We start from the raw sequence: 27,115 nt of genomic DNA on the forward strand, positions 1-27,115 counted from the left end.
AGCATATTTGGGAAGGAAATTTCCTAATCAATTCAGGAAAGATCTAAAGTTATAAACGAAAGAATATACAGCTCAGAAATGATATTTAAGATCTTTCTGAGAAAAAAATGTTTGAAAGATTTAATCCTTCCGAAGTCCCAGAGCCATCCCTCAGGGACAAGTTGAGCTAATGTGGTATAATACTCCAAGTTTTTATTTTCAGTTCTGTCTTAGAGGATATCAATGGATATGGGAATCCCCCCAAAAGGAGCAATGGAGAAAAGAACAAAGAATCTTTCAATTAAAAGGGCTAAAACTAGCCAATGCTTCTTGGAAGAATTCTTTGCTCTTGGGAAGTGGACAGAGTTGCAATAAATCACGATGGATAGATCACAAATATTTATCTCCCTTTCTCACCAAAATCTCACCAAAATGACAATACAGGAATAAAAATAGGTAACAACCTACAATGACAAAAATAGCTGGAAAAAAGACAACAGTGGACAAGAGATTTCAAAATCTTTTGCTAGATGAAAAGCAGACTGAGGATTGATAACTGACTTGGCAGAGCTGAGGAAGGGAAGCAGAGTCAATGTCCATGGCAGAGGCATGGGGGCAGTTAGAGATTAGCCAATGTGGCCTACAAAACTCCTGAGAGGCTCAGCGATTGCAGACTCCAGGTCCAATAAAGGCAGGGATAAGGTGTGGTTCTGAAAACAAGGATTGCTTGAAAGCCTGAATAAAGCAAGAGCAGCTGGACTCCCATGTATCTTCTTCTACACTATACTCTTCCCTGGAGGGGAGTGAGATTTGTTCTCCAGAGAAATTTGACTAAAGAAGCTCTAGTCTTGGGGAGATGAAGCATAACGGAGGGCAGAGGAGAGCACTACACACTGAACTTGGGCCTCTTAGCCCTCTTCCTTTCCCTTTCCTGTTTCCAGAACACTACTGTCCATGCTTAAATTCTCCTCCTTTCCCCCATCCTACTCTCCCTCCAGTTCAGCAGGAGAAGATAGGATTCTTCTCTCAATACTCTGAATGGTCCCAGAAAGACCTCCAGATTGTGGCTTCTGGGGATTCCCTAATGAAAATGCAGGCTAGGAGATGATTCTTGCAGAGAAATTCAGTGATCAACAAGACTCATCCCCCAAAGCTTCCAACATTAACGAAAGAAGTCAAAACAGCAACAGAAAAAAAGGAATCAGGGAAACAAGGACAATTCAGGTAGCAGAGGGAGGGATGTGAGATAAGAGGATATATTATACCCAGGAAAAAAGAACAGAAGACTACAAAAAAGGAACATTCAGACTAAAAATGTGCTCTTGGAATCAAAAATATGATAGTAGTAAATAGATGCAGTAGAAGGGGTAGAATATAAAGTTGAGGAAATCCCTTAGTAAGTACATCATAATGACAAAGAGAAAATTTGAGAGAGAAAAGATCCAAATTCAGGAGATCCAGAATTTAATGACAGGAGTTCTCACAAGAGAAAAATGAAAATGGAGAGGAGGAAATTATTAAAAAATTAATGGAAAATTTCTCAGAACCAAAGAACAGAGTCTCCAGACTGGAAAGGCCCATAAAGTATAAAGCACAATGAATCTATATATAGACACACACACATACACACACACACACACACACCACAAGGCTCCATCATGAACTTCCAGAATACCAGGAAAAAGAGAAGATTCTAAGAGCATCCAAAAAGAACAACAGTGATGGGAATCAGTATTATCCTAAATTCTCAAGCATCATAACAGGAAGTTAGTAGTAGTATCTAAAAATGAGAAATCCAGAAATAGCAGTATGTGCATGCTATTTAAATGCCTGCAGAAACAGCTAGAAGGGCTGAAAGTGGCTGCTTCTTAAGAATGAGTCTGGGAGGTGGGAAGGGATGTGGCTGGAAACTGCTGTAGTTGAAATAAGCTTTTCAGAATGATTTGATTATTTTTTACTATGAGCATGTATCAGCTAGATATAAATAAAAATTTAAAAAGTGTAGAAAGCAGATGCAAGATCCCGAAACATGCTTTTTAAGGTATTAAACTCATACAGGTCAGACTTGGAAAGGAAGGAGCATCGTTAGTTGGGAGCATGTTGATGAGGAATTAGTCTCCCAGTCTTCCTCCCTGCTCCAAAATTCTGCACAGAGCTTCTTCCTCTGGACCACTGACATGGTGAGGTTTTTCATGCCCTCATTTGCTATTACAATATATACTATATCTAATATACGCTATGCTTGTTAGATGAATTTGTGAGAGAAAGAAGACTAGGATACAAAGGAGAGCTCTAGTTCTTAAAATAGTCTAGGCTGGAAGAAAAGGAGATGAGTTCAGAGATTGAGAAAGGCTTGAATATAGGGGAGTGAGAACAAGTAGGTCAGTGCCCACACTTACCCCTGAATATTATCTCCCCAGTCACCCTGGGGAGTCACTCACTCCCATGAGTCCTCCCTGTCTCATGACTACAGGTCATCATTCACCAAACCCTATCCATCCTTTCCAAATATTTTAGAAAAGCCTATGAATTGTACAGAAAATGTGTCTCCTTACTTCAGGGTCATGCTGTGCTTCTGATCAACATGTTAGCATCCTGATTCTCCACCTGAATCATCTACTTCACTCCTCTCCAAATGACATTTGGCTCTTACTAAGACTCTGATCCATGGTCAAAGGACAAAGATTTGCCATTATGGAGGAAATTCTTTTGAAAAGGTTGTGAAGCCAATTCCAAAGAAGAACTTTCTATGGCAACATTGTTAGAATCAGTGTAGGCCTTCCAGGATGACTGCCCTAAAGGGCAACACTAATTCTGGCTTTTAAGTGTTTCTATGCTTGTTAAAAAGTCAGCCTCCTTACTTTAACGTCCCCACACACACACTGCGAAAATGTTTTCCTAAAACCTCCATAAATTCTTCTTTCCCTTTGATACTTGGGCAAGCCACCACTTCCTTCGCTATACAAACTAAGGGATATGTCTGTGGAAGAAGAGAGACAATCTCCCCAGTTTTCTCTAGATAATAATCACTCCCAAGCATGCTTCCTGATGCCTTGCTAGGTGGGAGTTCTTTGAAGTGAGTCTAATGTGTCATTTGACGGGTGTACTTGCTCCCCCTCCCAAAAACGATGCATGGCCTGAAAACTGCAGAAGCCATCCATCTCCTTGCCATGGGGAATAATGCTGATCTGCTTTACTTCCACCATCTGTGGAGGTAAAAGACTCAGCAGCAGCTGTATTTTGCTGAAGAGTAACATGGGTTTCCCTCCGCTGCAAAGGCCATCTCATAACTTAGGGGAATGGGCTGCCTGCATGATGAGGGGTGGAAGGGAGGGAGGGCAGAGAAGACACAGCTTTGACTCAGTTGTGTTTGGTTTCAGTTCATTATCCAGTAAACCCAGGGGTCCACATTGGAACACCTGGTGAGATTCTTAAAGACCAGACACTTAAGAAAAAAGTGGAGCTCTGGGGCTACTGTGCTGATTGTTCACAAAAAACTTAACAGTTGGCAAGATGGCACTGCCTAAGTTGCCAATGAGTAACTCGTTATCTCTAAATAGCCAGGCCTCTAAATTCCAATTCTGATCCCAGCACAGATCTTGGTGAGGCGGGTCACAGCTGCCTAGGACAGACTGAACACACAGTCAATGCTCTGTAGGTCCACATGATTTTGGGTTTTTAAAAAAATTTATTAAACTACAAATCACCTTATATTTGAAAAGGTAGAAATCATCTGGGGGGTGTGTATGTGTGTAAGATAGAGAGAGAGAAGGGGAGCTTCTCTCTGAAAACCTCCCAGTGCACCAAACACTCTGCAACAATAGCAGACACATGGCTCAACCCTTGTCCTTCAGCCTCACTGCCAGGTATTGTTGGCTGAAATCACTTGAGCCCAAACCATGCCTCTGGGAGGGGGGTAGGGGGCGAGGCTGGGTAGAGTATAATGAGATGATTTTAAAGCCCTGTTAACTTTTTCCATTTTAACTGACATTTCTGGATGAGGCACCAGCTCTCTTGGGAGGCCAGTTCAAAGGCATTCCATGGAGCCCAAAGCCAGCTTAAAAGACAAGCTTGGGGCAGAGCTGCTGGGGAAAGAGTTGCACTTGAATTTCCAGCCATTCCAAGTCTTGATTCAGAAGGCCACAATTAGGGGAAGAGGCTGCCTCTTTATTCTCCAGTCCCAGAAGGAACACAGAACAGAATGACCTCAGAATACTCTCTACCTCTTATGGTTTGAGAACCAGAATTTTTTGCTTATTAGTATTGAGGAAACATTAATATCCAAACGAAGGCTCAGAGGGGTTGAGTCAATTTACAAGGATCACATGGGCAGGAGGCAGTAGAGTTGGACTTCAGAGGCAGGTCTGGTGGATATCAAGCCCGTTTTTCTTCCCTGCCCAGTGTACTAGCACAGGACAAGTCCCTGAGGCTGCAAAGATGAAGGAGACATAGTCCCTACTCCTAGCAGCTCAGAGAGAAACAAAGGCTTAGGATATCTTAGGGAGTTGTCTAATTCCATTAGAGACTGATCTTGGGCTGAAGCACCCTCTTTCACTGAAAGAGTCTCGTTATACCTCAGCGTTTGCACTTACGAAATGAAGAATCATGCCTACCATCAACTAAAATGTACCTTTTAATATGCTCAAGGATTTACAAAATATTCTAGGGCCCTTGGCACTATGTCACCACAGACTGTCACTCCTATTATTAATGGGTAATAGCTACCACTACATAGAACATTTAGGTCTGATCTCTGTGCATTAGTGAAATGAATTCGTTTGGTAAGCAAGGTGACCTCATACTAGCTACCACAGCACAAACTGCCGAGGGCTTGGGTAACTGGATGTGAAAAGATTTTAAAGTCCTGATTCGAGCTTGAGTCGTGCTAATAAGGAAAAGACCTAACTGAATCACAAGAAAAATAGAAATGGAGTAGAGGGGAAATCTTAGTACCAAAACACAGGGTCAGGAGAAATACATGGGTAACGATCACTGGGTGAAAGAAATCATCCAAATCTTTAGCCATATTGTTTTTTGTCTCCTGATCTGAATTCACACAGCAGGGCTATATGGCTGCTCAACAGCTGCCCAGCTCCATCCCAAGGCAGGTAAAACTGCCCCTGGGCAGAGTGTGCATTGAACCAAATCAACAAACTCCATGCCTGCCTCCCACGGGAGACTGTAGACGTCAGAAGGGCTCTGGCTTAGCGTGCCACAGGAGGGCTGTGTAGAAAGAGAGTCTGGTCAAGGCTCTGGAAAGCCCTGTGGAGTCTGTGGGGAACAATAAGAATGCGGAATATAAATGTATGCTGCAGGCTGATGGGCCCACTAGGAATTAGGGCAGTTTTTGAAAGGAATCTGTGGAGATGATGCAAAACACCAAGCATGTGACCCAAATCGTGGCAGGGCATATTGGAGGGAGAGGGGAATGGGAATGAGACATTTTCTAATCTGATTAGTCTGAAGTTTCCCCTGAGTGTAGAGAAGGGTCACTGCACAATTAGAGGCAAAGTTAGACTGAACACGGTCTGCTTAGTGGCTCAGAAAGATGACCTCCTCAAAGCTAAGCTGGGCTCGGAGGCGGATGTGTTCAGAGTCTGAGACAACTTCGAAGAAAGTTGTGGAATAGTCTTTCTGCCTTTAATGTCAAATCGTAAAGGCAAAGACAAAACAGTCTGCTAAGAGAATGAGAGGATGATGACTTGGTGGCCTCAGTACTGGATAAGAAACATCTAGGTCTTCCAAAGGCCAGGCTCCCACATTACTGGACTTTCCAGGACAACTCATCCTCAAGGCCATTGAAAGATAATCTAATAAACATCCGCAGCTTCCTGATGAGAAGACAGCTTAATGTGTAGAAGGCATTCAGATCAAACTGTTTAAAAACAAGGCTTCCTCTACGTAGAAGGACACAGGTTTCTTCCAGTTCCTTTCTAAGTCAGAGTATGTGGTCTATGGTCCCTGACTTAAACTTCTCTCCTAGTCCCCAATCAATACTTAGTACTAGGTGCTGTGCTTTACTAACATTATCTCAGTTCACCCTTGGAACCACTAGGAAGTAAGTATTATCATCTCATTCTAGAGGTAAGGAATCTGGGTTTTAGGCAGGTCAAAAATCTTGCACGAGATCACACAGCTAGCAAGTGGATTCAAAGAATATGAGAGGGGAGGTAGAGGTAAAATTGTCAAGATGTAACAACCCACTGATTTTTGACAGATGGTAAATCAAACAGGTTAGAAGCAGGTCTCTGCAGCTGAATGGATCAAATGTCAAGTCACAAATCTTTATTACAAGGTAAATGACAAAAAGAGAAACATAAATAGTGTTGTGAGAATCCTCAGGAGGAGACAATCACTGCCAGCCAAGCAAATCCAAGAGGACTTCATGGATATGGTGCTATTTGAAATGGGTCTTCAAGGAAGAGCAAGCTTTCAACAGGTGAAGAACATTGGAAGCTATTTCTTACTGAAGAAATAGCAAGAGAAAAGGCCAAAAAGTGGGAGGGCAGGAGGTATATGTGTGAAATGCTAAATGGCCCATTTGGCTGGACTATTGGGGATGGGAAGGGGAGCTTTGGGAATGTGATAACTGTGGAGAAACCTGACTCCTAGACCTGCCTATTTCATCTCAGGTCCTTTACATCAGATAACCTACTTATCCCTCACACTGATGCTAGTAAATAAAAGTAAATAGAGCTGAGAGGCCGGCCTGGTGGCGCAAGCGGTTAAGGGCGCGCACTCCCCTGCAGCGGCCCAGGGTTCACTGGTTTGGATCCCGGGTGCGCACCGATGCACTGCTTGGCAAGCCATGCTGTGGCGGCGTCCCATATAAAGTGGAGGAAGATGGGCACGGATGTTAGCCCAGGGCCAGTCTTCCTCAGCAAAAAAAAGAGGAGGATTGGCAGATGTTAGCTCAGGGCTGATCTCCTCACAAAAACAAAAACGTAAATAGAGCTGATAGTCTAGAAAATAACCCCAGGTCAATCCAATGCACACACACATCCAACTGGATTGGCCCTCTTCTGGTTTCTCCTCCTGACACCTTGGACCCTAGTTCTCCCATGTGGGATTTACTTTTATCTGTTCCTTTGGTTTCTCCTTTTATCTCAGATGAGAACTTTCTACTCTAGCCCCTGCCTGAGAACAGCACTCCAACTGACAACCCTAAGCCCCATGATGGAGAAGGGAGAGAAGAAGTTCAAAGCTAAGGAGCTTGATCTTTCCTTAGAGAACAAAGAGATGGTACAGAAGGTTTGTGAGTAGAAGAGTGACACTAAGACATTTTTGCTCTTAGAAGGTACTTAGCTATTGTATGAAAGATAGATTTAAAAATTTAGAGACTGGTGGAGGAAAGACCAACACGGAGGCCCTACAACAGTCAAGAACAAATGTGGGTCAGAATAAGAGTGAAGATAGTGGGAATGGAGAGGAAAGAGTGGATGCAAGCAGCAGGAAGGAGGTAGAACTGTCAAGACATTCCAATCTGCTGGATATTTACAGACAATAATTCAAAATGGTTAGAAGCAGGATATGTGCATTTGAAAGGTTCAGGGGTTAAGTCACAGCTCTTCTTCTTCTAGATTATGTGACTTTGGGCAAAACACTTCACCTCTCTAAACCTCAGCATCCTCATCTAAGATAGAAGGACAATAGTTCTGACCTCACCAAGTTGTTCTCACAAAGTAAATGAGGTAATGTATTCAAAGCAATGATAACAATGCCTAGAACACAGCCCAAAATGTCAGAATTATCAAGATAAGTAAGTCAGAGGAGCGGCTGGAGTAATGTCACAGGAAGCATAAAAGATGACCAGAGTCTGGGTGGCTAGGAGGGTAGTACCGGGAAGTCAAAAGTCAGGTCCAACAGGAGAAGTGAGGTGTTTTGGAAAGCAGTTCACCATGGTTTCCTTTTGCAACATCATAATCTCTGTGCTTTACATCTGGTGCTCTAGCATGATAGAGCCCTGTGCTAGTAACACTAGGTCCTCTTATGGCATATCTTTAGCCATCAGGGACTACTGCTTTGGAAAACCTGCCCTGAGTTTTACATCTAATATCCTCAGAACCAATGAAGTTGTACATTTTCATTTTGTCCCAGAACCTGTGTGTATGTTAGTGTGTGTTAACGTTAAAAAGATAAAATAGGGGCCGGCCCCGTAGCATAGCGGTTAAGTGCACGTGCTCTGCTGCTGGTGGTCCAGGTTCGGATCCCAGGCGCGCACTGATGCACTGCTTGTCAGGCCATGCTGTGGCTGCATCCCACATAAAGTTGAGGAAGATTGGCACAGATGTTAGCTCAGGGCCAGTCTTTCTCAGCAAAAAGAGGAGGATTGGCATGGATGTTAGCTCAGGGCTGATCTTCCTCACAAAAAAAAAGAGATAAAATAATAATTCATAATAGTCTCTCTAACAATCAAAATCATGGCTAACTTTTCCTTTTGTAACACTTAAATAGAGGCATGTCATCAATGACATAATTAAAACGTCAAGGGTAAATCAAGGGGAATTAAAGGTAAATGTAAAACCAGGAATAGTCCCTAAAACAAAAATATGCAGGACAATCCCCATGAAGGGTAAAGTTCTTGCTTACCTGGACAGTAAGGATACCAGAAGATCATCAGTCAAAGGTAACCTGGAGGACTTGCACAGCCTTTTGATGTCTTTGCTGGGTAATACTTTTTTTCTGCATTAAAACAAAGTAAATAGGCTTTTAGATACTTTGTGCCTCTCAAGTAACTAATTACACGCTATAGGAAAGAAAATATAGATGTGTCCTAAAAATGTGCACATGGAAATAAATGGTGAAAATTGGTACTGGAATTCACAGTAAGAAAAAACAATCATATTGCATTTCACCAACTTTTTCCATTTCAGAAGTCACCAGATTCTGTCCTTTAAAGGCCTTTCTATCAAGATTCAGAGTCTCGGTTGGTGATAGTACAGCCTATTAAGGCTGCAGCCACGAGTGTTGCTCTAAGTAATCGATCTGCATTCTTGACCACTAGTCAAAAATGGTTCTGATATTTGAAAACATCTCCTAATTTGACAGGCATCTAGAGCCTCCAACACAAGTATTATATGACTTGAGGGTGTTTTTCTAGTCTCTTCCTTGGACCCAAACCTTATAACCTAGAAGCCCCAGCTGGGGCCTTAACATTCACCTCAATTTCGTCAGATGGTTTCTCCAGAGCAGCCCAACAGTCATTTTCCCCAGCCTGCTGGGGACACAGAAATGCTTGTCCAATGTTCTCACCCAGCCAATGTTCTTCCAGGCACCAGGCAAAATTAGAACCAACAGGAATGAAAGTGGGCTCCTTTCTTTGCAATGAGGTTACAAAATGATGAAAGAATGTTTATGTCTAGAATCAAAGCTTGTTGGATCTGAAAGAACCTCAGAGCTGTCTGATTAAGCAGCCCCATTATTCCCAAGAGGTGTTCCTTTAGTGAAGAAGGGTCACACTTCTCACTCTGGGGAAGGGGTACCACCAGGGTGCAAGGTAGGGCCAGGGTTACGCAAAGCTCAGGCCACACATCCTTTAGGAGGCTCAGGGAAGCTTAAAGAGTCAAGAAAAAAAAATGCCATCTTTATAAAAACTCAACAAAGATATATTATGGATTAGGAAAAAAAATCATGTTCATTATTAAGATAAACTATAAGACCTTCGAAGATATTTAGGCTATGCAGCTGGCCACTTGGGTGCAGACTTCAGGTATGGAGATGAGGGAAGAGGTCATGGGGAAGAGAGATGGCAGTGGTGTGTAGTAACAAAATTAGAAGCTAGAGTTAGAACTGAGATCTTCTAATTCCAGATGAGTATTTCTCCCCACTATATCAAGTCTGTGGGTAAGATGAACACCAAAACATGTTAAGATGAGGCTCTGGTTTTTTATAAGAATGACTTAATAAAGCTCAATACAAACATGATAAATGTATTAGAAATAGATTATGCTGAGCTTCATTATTTTCAAAAAGAAATCATTTCAAGGAAATTTATAGAAAGTTTACTTGCAAATTGCCTGTTCTGTTCATTATAAAAGGCACATTTATAAATCCCAGTTATCATTAAAATAATGTAAGAAAAAGACATCTCAGAATTAAACCTTCTAACATCTTAATTTACTGTTTCAGTTGTAAGTTTCTAGAAACCAATTAAAAGAAAATGCAAAGGGGCATCCTATTCTTTTGAAGATACAGGGCCTCCCCTAATCCATCAACAAACAAAGCTCACCATCACTATGAAATACTTGTACCTAGATACTCTCCAAAAATAATTTAAGATGGCTTTGCTAAATAGTGGAGTATGATGACACACATCAATTTTCTTTTTGCCCTTTTTGATAAAATATCAATTCTTTCATTACTCAGGTTAACAGAAACTTAAATGATTTATTAGAATCAATAAAATAAAAGCTTACTTTTCTCGATCTTGGTATACACAGTTAGCAATGAGCCTTTCAAAATCCTCAAAAGAATTTTTCTTGAGCTGTTGGTGGGCCAGTGGAATTAGGACATTCATATCTGGACATGTGTCCTCGGGCACCTGGTAGTGACGTGCAATGGTTATAACTTCGTGGTCTGTGAGTTTCCCAACAGTTAGACTCATAATTATATCTCTGTAAAGAAAACAGAAATATACTCATGAAATTATATCTAAGAACATTCTTCTTTAATTTCCCTACTTAACTTATGAGCAACAGGAAGGCAGCAGTGCTAGAATGGAAAACCATAAGCACTATAGCTTATAAACCAAATGGCATTTTGCCCAGAGCCAAACTCCTAGCAGATAACAGCCTGCAACCAGGAAGTAAATTTTTTAAAGTCCTTAAATGGTCAAAAAACCTGTCACTAAATACATGTTTTCATTCAATGCCTACTAATCTTACTTTACACAAAATAGTAACAGACTTGGGGGTTCCAGTTTCCCAGGGTATAAAATTTATAAATCAGTAAACTAGAAAGGTGTTTTGGAGATGGGGAAAGCAATTATGCACATTTCTGTAGGAAAAAGTAAAAACTGACACACCCTGTGAGTGAGAAAAAAAATGAGAGAAAAAAGTTAAAAGTGAAAAGAGCTCTGTAAGAGTACAGTTGTCTGAGCCTTTAGAAGGCAAATGGCATTCACATTATTTGGCAGAGCTGAAAAAACAAATGACAACAACATATTAACACAACTTATCAACGATGAGGATTCAAAGCCTAACAAACTGGCTGAACTGTTTTCAATATATTCTCTATATGAAAGCTATAAACCATGCAGCATGCATTAGAAAGAATGACATCAAAATGGTTAAAATGCAAACTGTTATGGTGATTAAATGAAAAGCTTCCACTATCTAGAAAATCTACTTACCGGAAATACTTCAGTTCTGAAGAATCCTGAATAAACGAGGGAATACAAGATTTTATATGCTCTTCTGCTATAAACTGGTCTTTCAGAACAATGGCTTTTAGTTCTCTTATATATTTCTTGTCATTATCACTATCATTTAAGAATTCTAGGTTCCCTCAGTCAAGAACTTCATTAGACAGAGTGTAGGAAAGCCCACAGCTATGATATTAACCTAGCTGAAGGAACCGCATTTCACCTATATCCACTTCTCAGGGTTTCTGGGGTTTGGTTTTGTTTCACTTTTTTTTTTTTTAACTATTATTATCCCTATTTTACAGATGAGAACACTGAGGCACTGAAATGTTAGGTAATATCGCCCAAGTCATGAAAGCCAGAATGCAAACTCCTGCAGTCTGGCTCCAAAGCCCATGCTCCTGCACACTACTGTGCCCCTCTTCTGGGGACACAGAAGAGAGAGTGACGAGATGGAATGGGGCTCAGTCAGGGAAAGCTTCCTAAAGGCAGTGAGGTCTGAGCTGATTTTTTATAGACCTCTATTCCCTTCACCATCCATAACCTCTGCTTTGAAGGCTATCACTGCCCAGCATAAATAAGAGAAAATAATTTCAGAAACCCTGAGTCACCAACCATCTCTGACAGAGGGTTAAGGGACCACAGAGGAACCAATCCAAGGAAAGTCCCTGGCTCATTTAGAATAATAGTCATGGAATAATCAGTCATGACACACACATAAAGTGAAACATTATGCAACCATGAAAAGTATGCTGTTGATTGGTACTTATTGGTATGAAAAATGTTCACGCTATGCTGATAAATGTAGTATGATCCCAGTGAAATGGACGATACCAGTACATATATATTTATAGGAAAAAAGGCTGGAAGGATACATGCCAAAATATCTATAGTATTATCCCTGATTGCTGAGATTTCTTTATACAGGCACGTGTTGCTTAAAGACGGAGATACATTCTGAGAAATGCGTCATTAGGCGATTTTGTCATTATGCAAACATCACCGAGTGCACTTACACAAACCTAGATGGTATAGCATACTATACACCTAGGCTATATGGTACTAGTCTTATAGGACCACTGTCGTATACGTGGTCTGTCACTGACTGAAATGTCGTTATGGGGCGCATGACTGTAACTATCCATCCATCTATCTATCTATCTATCTATCTAAAGATATAGTATATATATAAAATTTCTGCTTTTTATGAATTTTTATAATAATCAACTATTACTTTCATTGTCAGAGAAAAAACCATTTGAAAGTTTTTTCCTTTTGAGGGTAGAAAACAGTGTGAAGAGGAACAGTGGCACACTCCCAAGGACAAGGGAAGGGAATGTGTGCAGCAATAACTAGAAACTTTCCATGCACCTTTAACTAAACTTATTCTAGCACCGCCAGGTCATGAAAGTTATTTTCCTTTTCAGTGGATAAACTGAAATTATCCTGACCTCACTGCTGTTAAAATTTCTATCTGCTGGGTTTCCGTATGCTTGGGTTTTAAACAGCTCAGCATTCCACTTTCCATGTCTTTATGTGCGACTTTCAAACAAGCTGCACCAGACTTAAAATGCCCTCAGTCATGTTGGACACCAGGGGCCCTGGAGCAGCTGCTGGTGTGGCCCTTGTGGCTGCTGTGCCCGCACAAGGAAGGTCCCGGGGATCCCAACCAGGAAGTACAAGCCTTGTCCCGCAGACCTCAAGTGACTGCCACCACTTTGCCCCACGTTTGCCACGTGCCCCTTCTTTAGGATTCACCCTACGCTGTCAAATTTTAATGGGCTTCACCAAGAATGAGGAATCTTTTCAAAAGTAGCACACTCCATTTCTTTTATTGTGGTAAAATATACATAACATAAAATTTACCATTAGTGTCATTTAGTACAATGTTGTGTAACCTTCACCTCTATCTAGCTCCAAAACATTTTCATCTCCCCAAAGAAGCAGTCACTCCACTTCTCTTCTTACCCCAAGCCCTCTCCCCACCTGGCAGCCACTAATCTGCTTTCTATCTCTGCAGCTTTGCCAATTCTGGATATTTCTTATAAATGGAATCATACAGTATGTGGTCTTTTGTGTCTGGCTTCTCTTGCTTAGCATGTTTTCATGTTCATCCACGTCATAGCACGTATCAGTACTTCATTACTTTTTATGGCCGAATAATATTCTATTGTATGAATGTACCACATTTTGCTTATCCATTCATGCATTGATGAACATTTGGATGGTTTCCACCTTTTGGCTATTGTGAATAATGCTGTTACGAACATTCATGTACATGTTTTTGTTTGAATACTTGTTTTCAATTCTTTGGGTATATATAGCCAGGAGTGGAATTGTTGAGTCATATAGTAATTCTATGTTTAGCCTATTGAGGACCCACCAAACTGTTTTCTGCATACTCCATTTTTGCCAGCAGCAGCCACAAAAACAAAGGTTCACCTTCCACCAAACATAGCCCTTCCTCACCTAAACCTTCAAAGTGAACCTCAAATAAGATCTGAGTGCAAAGTCGGATCTTGGTACTTACTGCCCAATCATTTAAAGGAAATAAAAATACATTTTAAAAAGCAGCTGTAATTGTATTGATCTGGTGTTCTGTGATTATTATTGCTAATCTTAAAGACTCAAATGGCAAGTCACCTTTGTCTTCACCCAATATTGCATTACGTTCCTGGCACTAGTATTTTATACAGATCATCACAGTATTATTTAGTTAATCTTATAAGGGACACTGCCATAATTTTCTCTCAGTTTTTGTAATTAGACAAAAAATACGCCAAACCGCTCTAGGGTATTGAGGTAACTATACAGAATTCTGAAACATGAAATGCTAAACAGTTTTACAAGATATAAGTCCATAAAAGTCACCCAGTCAAGTAATGGTGAATCAAAACTTCATTTTAAAGCTCTAAATCTCAGGGTATTTTCTTATATATTGAATCGTTCAAGTCTAAGCAACGTTTTTCAAACAAACTAAAAAAATTAGTTTCAATGTAAACCAAGGAAGGGCTCAAGAGTCTAAACCTTGGGCCCTAAGGCTTACAAGAAAATCTGGTTGAGTCTAAATTAAACCAAGCTGCAATTCTGATGACAATTAGGTAGCACCTTTTGTCATTTCCTTAAATTTGATATTCATCAAATAAAATGTATTTCACTTCCTCTGATCAGAAGCCAGGCACACCTGCTCACATCCTATACTCTCTCAGGCTTTCTCTTACACTTGTGGGCCTAGGCTGCCCATACAGAGCAGAAAACCCTGCCTCACCATCACTTACTCCCCAGCCTGGCATACTGTTGGACTAGTGTGTTGCCAGACAGCAGAGGGTGGTAGAGACAGCTGGCAGAATATGTGTGAGGTGAGGGAGAGATGGAAAGATACATCAAAATAGGGCCAATACAAATGTCTGACCAAACAGATTTTGCTACTGGCCTAATCACAGTTCAAAACCACTAACAAAGCTCTTCAATCTCAATGGAGAACAAGGCCATTACATATGGCCACTTTGGCTAGGCACTGCCCACCTCCAGGGAGTACATTTATAGGCTTATGGTATAAATGGTGTCCTCTGGAGTTGTGCGACATAGTGGCCTCACCAAAGAAGCCAAGGAACTCCATAGAAAAAGGAAAAAAGAAGTCACTGCAGACTATAATAAAATCATCTACTCCAGCCTGGGTCACAAACCTGTTTGTAACTGGGAGGTGGTGTCATTTAGTGGGAAAAGTGTGAGCTTTTGAATTACACAGACCTGGATTAAAATTCCAGCTCCACTAATTTGCTGATAAATGGGAACTTCAGTAAATTACTTAACTTCTCTGAGCCTCTCTTCCTCATGTGTGAAATTAGACAAGACCACTTACTTCATAGAATTTTACTTTACCATATGAGCCAGGATGATCCTGTTAAAATTTAAGTCAGATCACGTCACGTCTCTTTTCAAAGCCCTCTCAGGGCTTGCCATCTCTCTTGAAGTAGAACCCGAAAGCCTCATGATGGCCTACTAGGCCTGATGTGATATGTCCCCGTTCCTGCTATCTCTCGGACCTTGTCCCCTCTCTTTCCCTCTGTATCCTCCACACTGCACTCCTCGCTCTTCCTCAAACAAGCCAGGCACATTCCCACTTCAGGGCTTGCTGTTCCCTCTCTACCTGGAACACTCTTCCCCAAGATGCTTACATAGTTTGGTCCTTCACCTCTTAGTAGAACATCTTCTGCTTGGGTGTCATCTTCTCTGTGAGGCCTTCTCTGACCATCCTTTTTAAAAGTGTGACCCTCCCCCTACAAGTCTGGCATCCCCTAACCCCTTCTCTGCTCTCTTTTCCTTCCTGGCATTCATCATACTTCAACCTAGTATATCATTTCCTTTCTTATTCTGTGTATCATCTTTATCCCCCACTAGATTGTTACTTCCACGAAGGGCAGGGCTGTCTATTTTGTTCACTGTTGAATCCCCAATACCTTAAATAGCCCCTGACACACAGTAAGCACTCTGTAATAGTTTGCTGAATAAATGAAAAATGAAGGTTAAGTTAGCAATGTATGAAAATCATTTAGCATGGTGCCTGGAACTATGAACACTCAATAAACGATAGCAATTTTTATTATTCTCATCATCTCACAATGGAAATAGTCTCAAGTTGTATTAAACTGGAAAAGTTACTTCTCTTAAGAAAGTTTATCTTGGAAAAATGTGAAATGTTTTTGATGACTCTGAAATCATAGAATTTATCTGCAGAATATAAAAGGCAAATGGTATACTTATTTTAAATAGTCATATTCAGGATTAAGTGATAAAGTAATAAACTCCGGGTATGCCTTCCTTTATACAATGGATATATTTGAGAAGCTGCACAAATGCTTACTTCTTAGAAATCAAACTAGACGGCCCTTTTCACTCTCTATTACATATACAAATACTCTTGTCTTCATTTTGGTCATTTTTAATTGGCAATGGCAATTAATAGCCTAACACCTTAGCTTTAAATTCCTCTAATTTTTGTCAAGTTCTTAATGATAAGCAAGCATACTGAACCCTGAAATAAGTCCTTTGAAAACTACAAAATTTTTTGACAGTATAAATAATTACTGCCAAATTCATCTGCTTTGTAAATTGACTTTTTTATATATTTTCTCAAAGAGAAGTACATCTGCATTGAAAATCACTGACCCTGTTTTCTTATTCCAAATCAGTGTAAGCAGCTTCTAGTTTTATTACTGCTCTAATCTTCATTTCACATCAAATATTATGGCTTTTCCTGTTTTGACACATAGTGGAATGTACATGGTAATTCTGATTTATTTAGTTTGAAATCCAGTATCTGTTGGTGTACTCGACTTCAGGGCTATTTAAGTGTAGCCAAACAAAATGAGATATTCTCATGCAGTTAAGAGCAATTGTTGTATATTATTAACAATATTCTTCATAGAGGTACAATTTTAGAAACCCTTTAAAACCTTCACCTATTAATTCTACAATTTGGTACAATATGCATTTAAACAAGCTAAGACAACAGTGTTTTTTGTTTTTTAAATCATGTCAAGATTTTTTGGTAACAGCAAATGGAATTCTGGATGATGGTGCTTAACTTGCAACGTGGGCAGAAAGGAATGAATATTCATTTAATTTACAAGCAAAGTTATTCATTTTCTACCGCCTTTCTTTTTATTAACACCCATTCTGCATTCAGGGATTATCTATCTCCAAGCAAACCACACTTGTTTGGTTTTGTGTTTTTAACTCTTTGTCGCTGGTTGCCAGATGGTTTAGAGGCCATCCTGAGCCCTATGACAATAAGGAGGGCTTATATGGAGGGGAACCCCATACAAGCCCACAGGTGTTTACTGATCACACAATGGGCTAAACACAAGACCAGGTCTGTGCCCTCCAGGGGCTTACAGTCAACTTAGTAATTCAATACCTACTCATATCAAAACATATCAAACAAAGTATAATCAGATTCTTAATTCTTTCTAAACGCACACTTTAAAATATAAAATTTATTGGCTTTACTCCATTATAAAAGGAACACGTTTCTAATTATACAGAATTTGGATAATGTATAAAAAGAAAAAAAAAGAAAAACCATACACACTCCTACCACCCAAATATAACCAAGTAAACATTCTGGTACACTTCTTTGCAGTCTCTTTTCTATGCATGGGTATTTAATTGTCTTTTTTTTCCTTAATAGTTATGAACATATTTTATAGTCTGCATTTTAATTTAACTAATACAACATTTCCATGTTATCACATATTCTTCTGAAACCAAAATGCTAAACCATACTTCTGTTATTGGATATTTCATGTGCTTTTTAAAATTTTTTATATAAATAATGAACATCTTTCTGCATAAACACTTGCCTTTATTTAAAATTATTTCCTTCGTATAGTGTCCCAGAAGTACAATCAGGTGGGCAAAAGAAAAGGACATTTGAAAGGATCTTGATACATGGCGTTAAGTTGCTTTTACCCATCCACCAACAATGAACAAGAGCCCATAGCAATGGATGTTATCGTTTTAAAAATGTTTTCTAACTCGACAGGTAAAAATGATGTCTCATTTTAATCAATAATGATTTGGTTACTAATAAACTAGAACATCTCTTACTTGCTAAGAATTTTTATATTTCTTCTATTGTATTCTGCCTGCATGTGTTTTGTACCTATGTATCCATTCATTCATTCATTCGACGAACGCTAGTTGAGTACTTATTCCAGGTCAGGTCAGGCCACACCAACTGAAGCAGAACAAGAGAGGAATGGACTAGGTTCAATCTCTAGCCCTCAATGCCTGCACCCTAGAGTTAATCACAGACCAGGAAGAAAGCCAAGTCAACAAAGTAGAAAAAGGGCCACAATAAAGATATGTCCAGAAGCTCAGAGAAAGTACTGCTCATCCAGTCTGGCATGTGTATGCATGTAGGAGGAAATCCAGGAAGGCTTCACAGCAGAGGTGGTAGTGGAACAGACCTTGAGGATGAAAGACAATGTGCCAGTTAGAGAAGTAAGGAGGGGAGGGGAAGAAGGTTGGGAGGAATGGGACAAAGAACGACATCCGCTGAGATTCAAAGAGAGCAAGAGGATAGTACATTTGAGGAGCTGTACAAAGTGTTAATAACAAAAGCTAACATTTATCAAGTGCTTAGTGTATGCCCAACATTGATCTAATTGCTTCACATGCATGAATTCATCTAATCCTCACAAAAACCCTTTAAGGGGAAACTTTGATTATTCCTATTTTACAAAAGAGGAACTAAGGGCCAGAGAGCTTCAGCAAATTGCCCAAGGGCACACAGCTAGTAAGTAGTGCAGCCATGTTTTGAACCCAGATGGCCAGGGTTCTTAAGATGACTAGAACATAGGGAAGCAGAGCAAGGGTTAAGGTGGAGAGTTGGCAGGTGGGGCCCAATCATGAAAGGCACAGGTGGGGCCATTTGGGTTTTCTTCTGCAGGAAAAGGGAATCTCTTGAAGAATGTCGAGCAAGAGAGCAATAGGAACAGAGAGTTGGATGTCAGAGCACTGAGGAAGCAATGCGAGGGTAGGCAGGCCAGTAAGGGCTGCTGGGCCAGAGGGAATGGGGCAAGAGGATCGAGCTGAGAGGCATCAACTAGGGTTGGATGTGCTTGGCCAAGGACGGGCCACAGGTCTCTTGTTGAGTGTCTGGGAGACAGGGCCATCATGAAAGCTAGCTTTGGACAGCAGGGAGGACAACTTTTCTACTGAGATGAGAAAGGAGGACTGCAAAGTTGTGGATGCAGGGGCATGGGGGAGGTTTGTATCTTGGGATCTTTACATTCTCTATTAACCTGAAGATGAGATTTTCTGCTATGAGTAGGAGGAAAATGGTGAGGTTAGGAGCTTAAGAGGGAGAAAGTCTGAAACATCCATTGTGGGGAACGGGAAAAGGCATAACTAGGCCTTGCCCCATCCTTAACTGCTCACTGATCCATCAATTGTCCAGCCTGTCATCTATGCCTTCAATTTCTTGGTCCCTACTGGTCCCTTCTCTTCAGCTTATAGACATGTTCATGTCTCTCCCAACTTAAAACAACAGCAAAACCCAGCTGTTGACCTTCTGCCCAGCTAAGTCATCCTGGTGGCATCCATAGTCCTAGCAGAACCAGTCTCCCAGAGCAAGAAACCACAGCAGTGGCGTTTGCCAGTGTTCTGCCCCTCCTTGGACAAAATTAAGTGTCTCTGGGGTCCCTGGACAACTAAGGGGGAAGGGAAAGGGAAGAGGTCTCAAGAGGAATTCCTGATAATATGGCCTATGGGAGCTCAAAGAGTAAACGGGAAAGTAAAAGAGAGGTGATCATACGCCGACCTCAAGCAGGGAGAATGTGTCATAATGGTTCCAGAGGCGATCAGGGAGTTTACATTTATGGTCAAGACTTCTCTTAGGAGTATTTTTTCCTGTCATCTTGTTTTGTGTTTTCAGTTTTTCATGTATTATCGTTACTACCTTCTATTGCTACTTTTACTTTGCAATAAACACTACACTAGGTTTGCTCTTAGGTTCTGCAATTTTTTTTTTCCTAAAAAGAAACACCATGCACTATGCTTGTCTTTATTTTTTCTCTTAATAATAGGTTTAAAATTATAAAACTGATGCATCATGGTACAAATTCAAAAAGTATAAAAAGTTATATAACAATCTCCTCACCACCTCAATCTCTAGTCCCACTCCCCAGAATTTCTTTTGTCCCCCAGTTTTATTGAAGTAAATTGACAAAGAAAATTGTATATATTTAACATGTTCAACACGATGATTTTATATACATATACATTGTGAAATGATTATTAGGTTCTGCAATTCTATCTGGAATTTTATCTTGGTTAAGTTGAAACTGCTCTCAAATATTTTAAACTTATATCTACCTAATTTTCAAAGATAAAGATGAAATATGATTTTACTCTCAAGATGCAATATGAAGAATTCAGCCCTTAGTTTCCCCACTCTCTCTTCCTGAGTATTAACTATTTTATCTGTGGCATAAACCTTGGCATCTTCCTTTTTCATTTTTCTAACAATATCATTCACCTTTTGAAATAATGTTTTATCTTTGGATTCACAAGTATAACCGTGTGTGTGTGTGTGTGTGTGTGTGTGTGTGTGTGTGTGTGTAACCTGTTTTAGTGTTCAATACTGTTCCAAGTTTTTTAAGATAAGATGTCTCCCTTGACTTCTTAATTTTGATTTTCTCTTCATGTTCTGGAGTAATTTATTAAGGTAATGTATTACACTGAGTAATTTATTAAAGAAACTATTTTATTTTGTTTTCCTCAAGATTTAAAAACATTTCTATTGTCCCCATGTAGAAAAAAAACTACTTGTCCCCGATTTGTTTACTCTCAAAACACTGAAGATTTTATCCATTGTCTCCTTGCATTACCTGAGGCCATCTCTTTTTGGTTTTTAGGTCATTGGTTCTGCTGGTGGTGGTGCTGTTTCCAAGCTTTGTTTTGTGTATGTTTTGCTTTGACACTCCTTATAAGATTCTTTCCTTATATATGATCTTTAAATTTTTATCAAGGTGTATCTAATGATCCCTTTTCATATATTTTGCTGCAACAGAGTGAAATCTCTCAATTTCCAGATAGTTTTTTTTTAGCTTAGAAAAGGATTTTTCTAGAACAAATATCTTTGATTATTACTTTAGTTCCATTTGTCAGTTCCCTCTCTATCTCCATTTTTGCTCTCTTCTTTCTCATCATTTTAATCCCTTCCTTGTAGTTTATAGCAATACAGGCCTATCTCAACAAACAAGAAAAATCTCAAATAAACAATCTAACGATGCACCTAAAGGAACTGGAAAAAGAAGAACAAACAAAGCCCCAAATCAGTAGAAGAAGGGAAATAATAAAAATCAGAGCAGAAATAAATGAAAGAAAGACTAAAAAAACAACAGAAAAAATTAATAAAACCAAGAGCTGGTTCTTTGAAAAGATCAACAAAATTGACAAACCTTTAGCTAGACTCACCAAGAAAAAAAGAGAGAAGGCACAAATCAGTAAAATCAGAAATGAAAGAGGAGAAATTACAACAGACACCTCAGAAATACAAAAGATTATAAGAGAATACTATGAAAAGCTATATGCCAACCAATTCAACAATCTGGAAGAAATGGATAAATTCTTAGAATCATACAACCTTCCAAAACTGGATCAAGAAGAAGTAGAGAATTTGAATAGACTGATCACCAGTAAGGAGATCGAAACAGTAATCAAAAACCTCCCCAAAAATAAAAGTCCAGGACCAGACGGCTTCCCTGGTGAATTCTACCAAACATTCAAAGAAGACTTAATACCTATCCTTCTCAAACTCTTCCAAAAAATTGAGGAGGGGGGGAAGCTCCCTAACTCATTCTATGAAGCCGACATTACCTTGATACCAAAACCAGACAAAGACAACACAAAAAAAGAAAATTACAGGCCAATATCACTGATGAACATCGATGCAAAAATCCTCAACAAAATACTAGCAAATCGTATACAACAATACATTAAAAAGATTATACACCATGATCAAGTGGGATTTATTCCAGGTATGCAGGGATGGTTTAACATTTGCAAATCAATCAACGTGATACACCACATTAATAAAATGAAGAATGAAAAGCACATGATCATCTCAATAGATGCAGAGAAAGCATTTGACAAGATACAGCATCCATTTATGATAAAAACTCTGAATAAAATGGGTATAGAAGGAAAGTACCTCAACATAATAAAGACCATATATGAGAAACCCACAGCTAATATCATCCTCAATGGTGAAAAACTGAAAGCTATCCCTCTAAGAACAGGAACCAGACAAGGATGCCCACTGTCACCACTCCTATTTAACATAGTACTGGAAGTCCTAGCCAGAGCAATCAGGCAAGAGAAAGAAATAAAAGGGATCCAAATTGGAAAGGAAGAAGTGAAACTGACACTATTTGCAGATGACATGATTTTATATACAGAAAACCCTAAAGAATCCACCAGAAAACTTTTAGAAGTAATAAAACGAATATGGTAAAGTTGCAGGATACAAAATCAACATACAAAAATCAGTTGCATTTCTGTACACTAACAACGAAGTAGCAGAAAGAGAAATTAAGAATACAATCCCATTTACAATTGCAACAAAAAGAATAAAATACCTAGGAATAAACTTACCCAAAGAGGTGAAAGAGCTGTACACGGAAAACTATAAAACATTGCTGAAAGAAATTGAAGAAGACACAAAGAAATGGAAAGATATTCCGTGCTCTTGGATTGGAAGAATTAACATAGTTAAGATGTCCATACTTCCTAAAGCAATCTATAGATTCAATGCAATCCCTATCAAAGTTCCAACAACATTTTTCACAGAAATAGAACAAAGAATCCTAAATTTATATGGAACAACCAAAGACCCCGAATAGGAAAAGGAATCCTGAGAAAAAAGAACAAAGCTGGAGGTATCACACTCCCTGATTTCAAAATATACTACAAAGCTATAGTAACCAAAACAGCATGGTACTGGCACAAAAACAGACACACAGATCAATGGAATAGAATCGAAAGCCCAGAAATAAACCCACACATCTATGGACAGCTAATCTTTGACAAAGGAGCCAAGAACATACAATGGAGAAAAGAAAGTCTCTTCAATAAATGGTGTTGGGAAAACCGGATAGCCACATGCAAAAAAAATGAAAGTAGACCCTTATCTTACACCATACACAAAAATTAACTCCAAATGGATTAAAGACTTGAATGTAAGACCTGAAACTATGAAACTTCTAGAAGAAAACATAGGCAGTACGCTCTTCGACATCGGTCTTAGCAACATATTTTCAAGCACCATGTCTGACCGGGCAAGAGAAACAATAGAAAAAATAAACAAATGGGACTACATCAAACTAAAAAGCTTCTGCACAGCAAAGGAAACCATCAACAAAACGAAAAGACAACCTAACAATTGGGAGAAGATATTTGCAAACCATACATCTGATAAGGGGTTAATCTCCAAAATATATAAAGAACTCATGCATCTCAACAACAAAAAAAACTAACAACTCAATTAAAAAATGGGCAAAAGACCTGAACAGACATTTCTCCAAAGAAGATATACAGATGGCCAACAGGCACATGAAAAGATGTTCAACGTCATTAACTATCAGGGAAATGCAAATCAAAACTACAATGAGATATCACCTCACGCCCGTCAGAATGGCTATAATTAACAAGACAGGAAACAACATGTGTTGGAGAGGATGTGGAGAGAAGGGAACTCTCATACACTGCTGGTGGGAGTGCAAACTGGTGCAGCCACTATGGAAAACAGTATGGAGATTCCTCAAAAAATCAAGGATAGAACTACCATATGATCCAGCTATTCCACTGCTGGGTATTTATCCAAAGAACTTGAAAACACCAATGCATAAAGATACATGCACCCCTGTGTTCACTGCAGCATTATTCACAATAGCCAAGACTTGGAAGCAACCTAAGTGCCCATCAAGGGACGAATGGATAAAGATGTGGTATATATACACAATGGAATACTACTCAGCCATAAGAAACCATGAAATCCAGCCATTTGTGACAACATGGATGGACATTGAGGGTATTATGCAAAGTGAAATAAGTCAGAGGGAGAAGGTCAAATACCGTATGATTTCCCTCATTAAGTAGTAGATAATAACAACAATAAACAAACACAGAGAGACAGAGATTGGATTGGTGGTTACCAGAGGGGAAGGGGGGAGCGAGGAGGGCGAAAGGGATAATTTGGCACATGTGTGTGGTGATGGGTTGTTATTAGTATTTGGGTGGTGAACATGATGTAATCTATGCAGAAATAGAAGTATAATGATGTACACCTGAAATTTATACAATGTTATAAACCAATGTTACTGCAATAAAAAATTTACCAAAAAAAGTAAATATGCTCATCTATTAAGAGTTTTGACATTTGTACTTATAAAAAATAAAGGAAAAATGAGCATGAATCAATTAAGATAAAACAAAATGGGGAAGTTGGTTGTCAGTCACACACCTGACTTTCCTGACACTTCAGAGGCCATGTTCCGCACTCTAGGCAGGAGGGAGCCACTCTGGTAAGGTGCTAGAGCACAGTCCCTCCCAGGCCACACAATGGTCATTCCCAGGGTTCAGTTTGCCAGAGCTGATTTGCAGCAACTGTGTGACTAGCCACAGCCACAGCTACTTTGGGCCCAAGCCTCCTGCAGGCTGAATTAACCTGCATGGTGGCAGCAGGTACAATCAGAGTAGGGGAGGTGGGGGAGGGGCTCCATGCCGCAGGGGCTGGTGAGTTTTTCCCACAGTCGTTTCCATCCCCTCTGTGGGATTTTGTATCACTATCGTCAATTCTTCACCCCTGCCCCTGTATCTGCACCCTTTCTCATGTGACTTTGTTGTTCCACCTTCTAAAGGGGCACAATCTCTCTCCCGCTTCTTGACAACGGAGTCAGCCACAGAACTTGCATTGGCCAATACAATGATGTGGAAGTCAAAGTCTATCAGTTCTGAGCCTAGGCCTCAAGAAGTCTTCCATGTTTCTCATTCCCTGACTGCACTTCTGCTATCACCATGATAATGGCATGCCCAGGTTAGCCCACTGCTCTGGAGGAGAATGAGAGACATGTGGAACAGAGCTGCCTCAGCTGGGCGCAGCCCAGATCAACTGAACCCCTGACAACCCACAGATGTGTGAGCTAAATAAATCCTTATTTTGCATGACACTGAGATTTTGAGGTCATTCATTATACAGCAAAAGTATGCAAATAGATGATTGATTCACTCTCCCAGGTCCCACCTTCTTGCACTCTCCTCTCCTCCTTCATCCAGAGGTTAGCAAGAGGGCATCTTCATACACCAGCGTAAGCTAGACCTCAGGAAGCTGGGTGCCTGAGCCATGGCACATGCCGCCCTTAGAAGAAGTGCTTCGACTGAATAGTAGTCTGGTGGGATGCTACTGTTTATTTCTGAGGAATGCTATCAGAAACAGCCACCTGGAGCTCATGTCCCTGGCTGTTTTGTGGGTACACTTCTGAGAACACCATACAGCTACCAGAGGGTCCTCTCTGTGAGTGGCCAGTGAAGAATGTCTTTCTTGGGCTCTGCATTGGGGTTCCTTCTCCTAAGGAACTGGCTTATTGTTGCTCCATGCTTGCGGTCTCCTATTTTGTGCTGACCTCTAGGAAGTTCAGAGCCAGTCTGTGGCTGACCTCTAGTAAATGCCCATGACTTCACAGTCTGTAAATACACTGTGTCAACTTCGCCCTGGACTCACGATTCTTTCCTACTTTTATTTATTTCTCTCATTCTTCTTATTTGTATATCCACATTATATTATAGAAGTGTTTGCATCTTAGTAACTCACCTTAAATCCATTTCTGAAACAAGGCAAAATGTAAATAACTATAAAACCACATACAATAGTGACAAGAAAAATTGAAGGGGTATATACCCAGGAAGTTTTTTAATCCTACCCCAACTGCCCCCATTCCAGAAGAGAGTCTTTCTGAAAAGGTAGAGTCAAGGAAAAAGACTTCAATGAGCAAAGATCTCAAAGCTGGTGGAAACAGCTGCTGGGCCATTCAGGGACCCATACATGCTTTCTAGACCCAGAAAGTTTAAGTTCTATGTGGCTAGTGGTGAGGGGAAGTGAATGGACTAATGTCACTGGGCATTTACTGGCTTGGTGTTTAGCATATAGTAACTCACTTAATCCCTCTAGTAATCTCCTGAATTATTCTCATTTCACGGATGAAGAATCTAAGGCATTAGACAGGCAGAGTGAGGAGCCAAACTTAGGTAGTTTTACTCTAAATCTTAACTCATAATGAAAATGTTAGACTGCCTGATGCAAATCCCAGCTCCGCAACTTAATATATGATCTTGGGTAGGTTCCCTAACACCTCTGTGCCTCAGTTTCCTCATCTGCAAAGGGGAATAATAATAGTACCCACTTTTTAGGATTGCTGTGAGAATTAAGTGAGTTAATATATAGAAAGCATTTAGTACAGCACCTGTCACATGGTAAGCAGCATATAAGTGTTAGCTATTATAATTATTAGTATGTGGTGGAATAAACTGTCCTTCAAGAAAGGCCAAAATCAGTCTAGGAATCCCTTTTCAATAGGATCCTAACTACTAAGAGAGCGAAAATTGAATCCACACAAAGGGCACTGCCTTTGTTCATGTGTTCATTTATTCATTTATTTTTCAACTAACTATGAGGGAATAAAAAAATGTGCTGAGTGGCACCAGCCATAAATGCAATGAGATCAAAGAAGCAGGGATCACTGTGAGCTGGGGTAGTCAGGAACATCTTAAGAGAAGAAATGTAATCTGGATCATGTCTTCAGGGTTGGGAGAAAGCTGAACAGCAAAGGAGAGACCCCTTCCAAAATGGTATGGGAAGAGAATGACCCAGATTGGGCAGCCCAAAAACAGCAGTGCCAGGTCCCATGGTGGGTGATGGAGGTTCAGAGATGAGGCTGGCGTTCTCCAAGGCAGTTCATTCATATCTGAACTCCCATCACCCACCATGGGACGTGGCACAGAGTAGGTGCCTAATATATGTTTATTGAATGAACGAATGATAAATGTACATGATTAAATACTTCACTATTTAATGAAGGCACGCCTTCCACACGCAGTACTTTGGGTTCTAAAATTTACTTGAACGAAAAACAGCCAGGTAGGGCCTGTGCTAAGGTGGCCCAAGTGTCATTCCTCTCCTACTCTGTACTACTCTCTCATTCTACATCA

General features: G+C 40.0%; 1 protein-coding gene across 2 annotated transcripts in view; it reads right to left on the reverse strand.

Moving 5' to 3' along the window:
• EFHC2 (EF-hand domain containing 2) overlaps positions 1–27,115 on the reverse strand; it is a 181,255-nt gene that overhangs the window by 22,241 nt on the left and 131,899 nt on the right. For both annotated transcript variants that reach the window (XM_058535686.1, XM_058535687.1), the window contains exons 12-13: positions 10,395–10,592; positions 8,569–8,661 (exon numbers count right to left, since the gene is read on the reverse strand). In XM_058535686.1, coding sequence (XP_058391669.1) covers positions 8,569–8,661; positions 10,395–10,592 — 291 coding nt within the window. The remainder of the gene's footprint in view (positions 1–8,568; positions 8,662–10,394; positions 10,593–27,115) is intronic.

The sequence above is a fragment of the Diceros bicornis genome, chromosome X (assembly GCF_020826845.1).
Source record: "Diceros bicornis minor isolate mBicDic1 chromosome X, mDicBic1.mat.cur, whole genome shotgun sequence".
NCBI classification, from domain to species: Eukaryota; Metazoa; Chordata; class Mammalia; order Perissodactyla; family Rhinocerotidae; genus Diceros; species Diceros bicornis.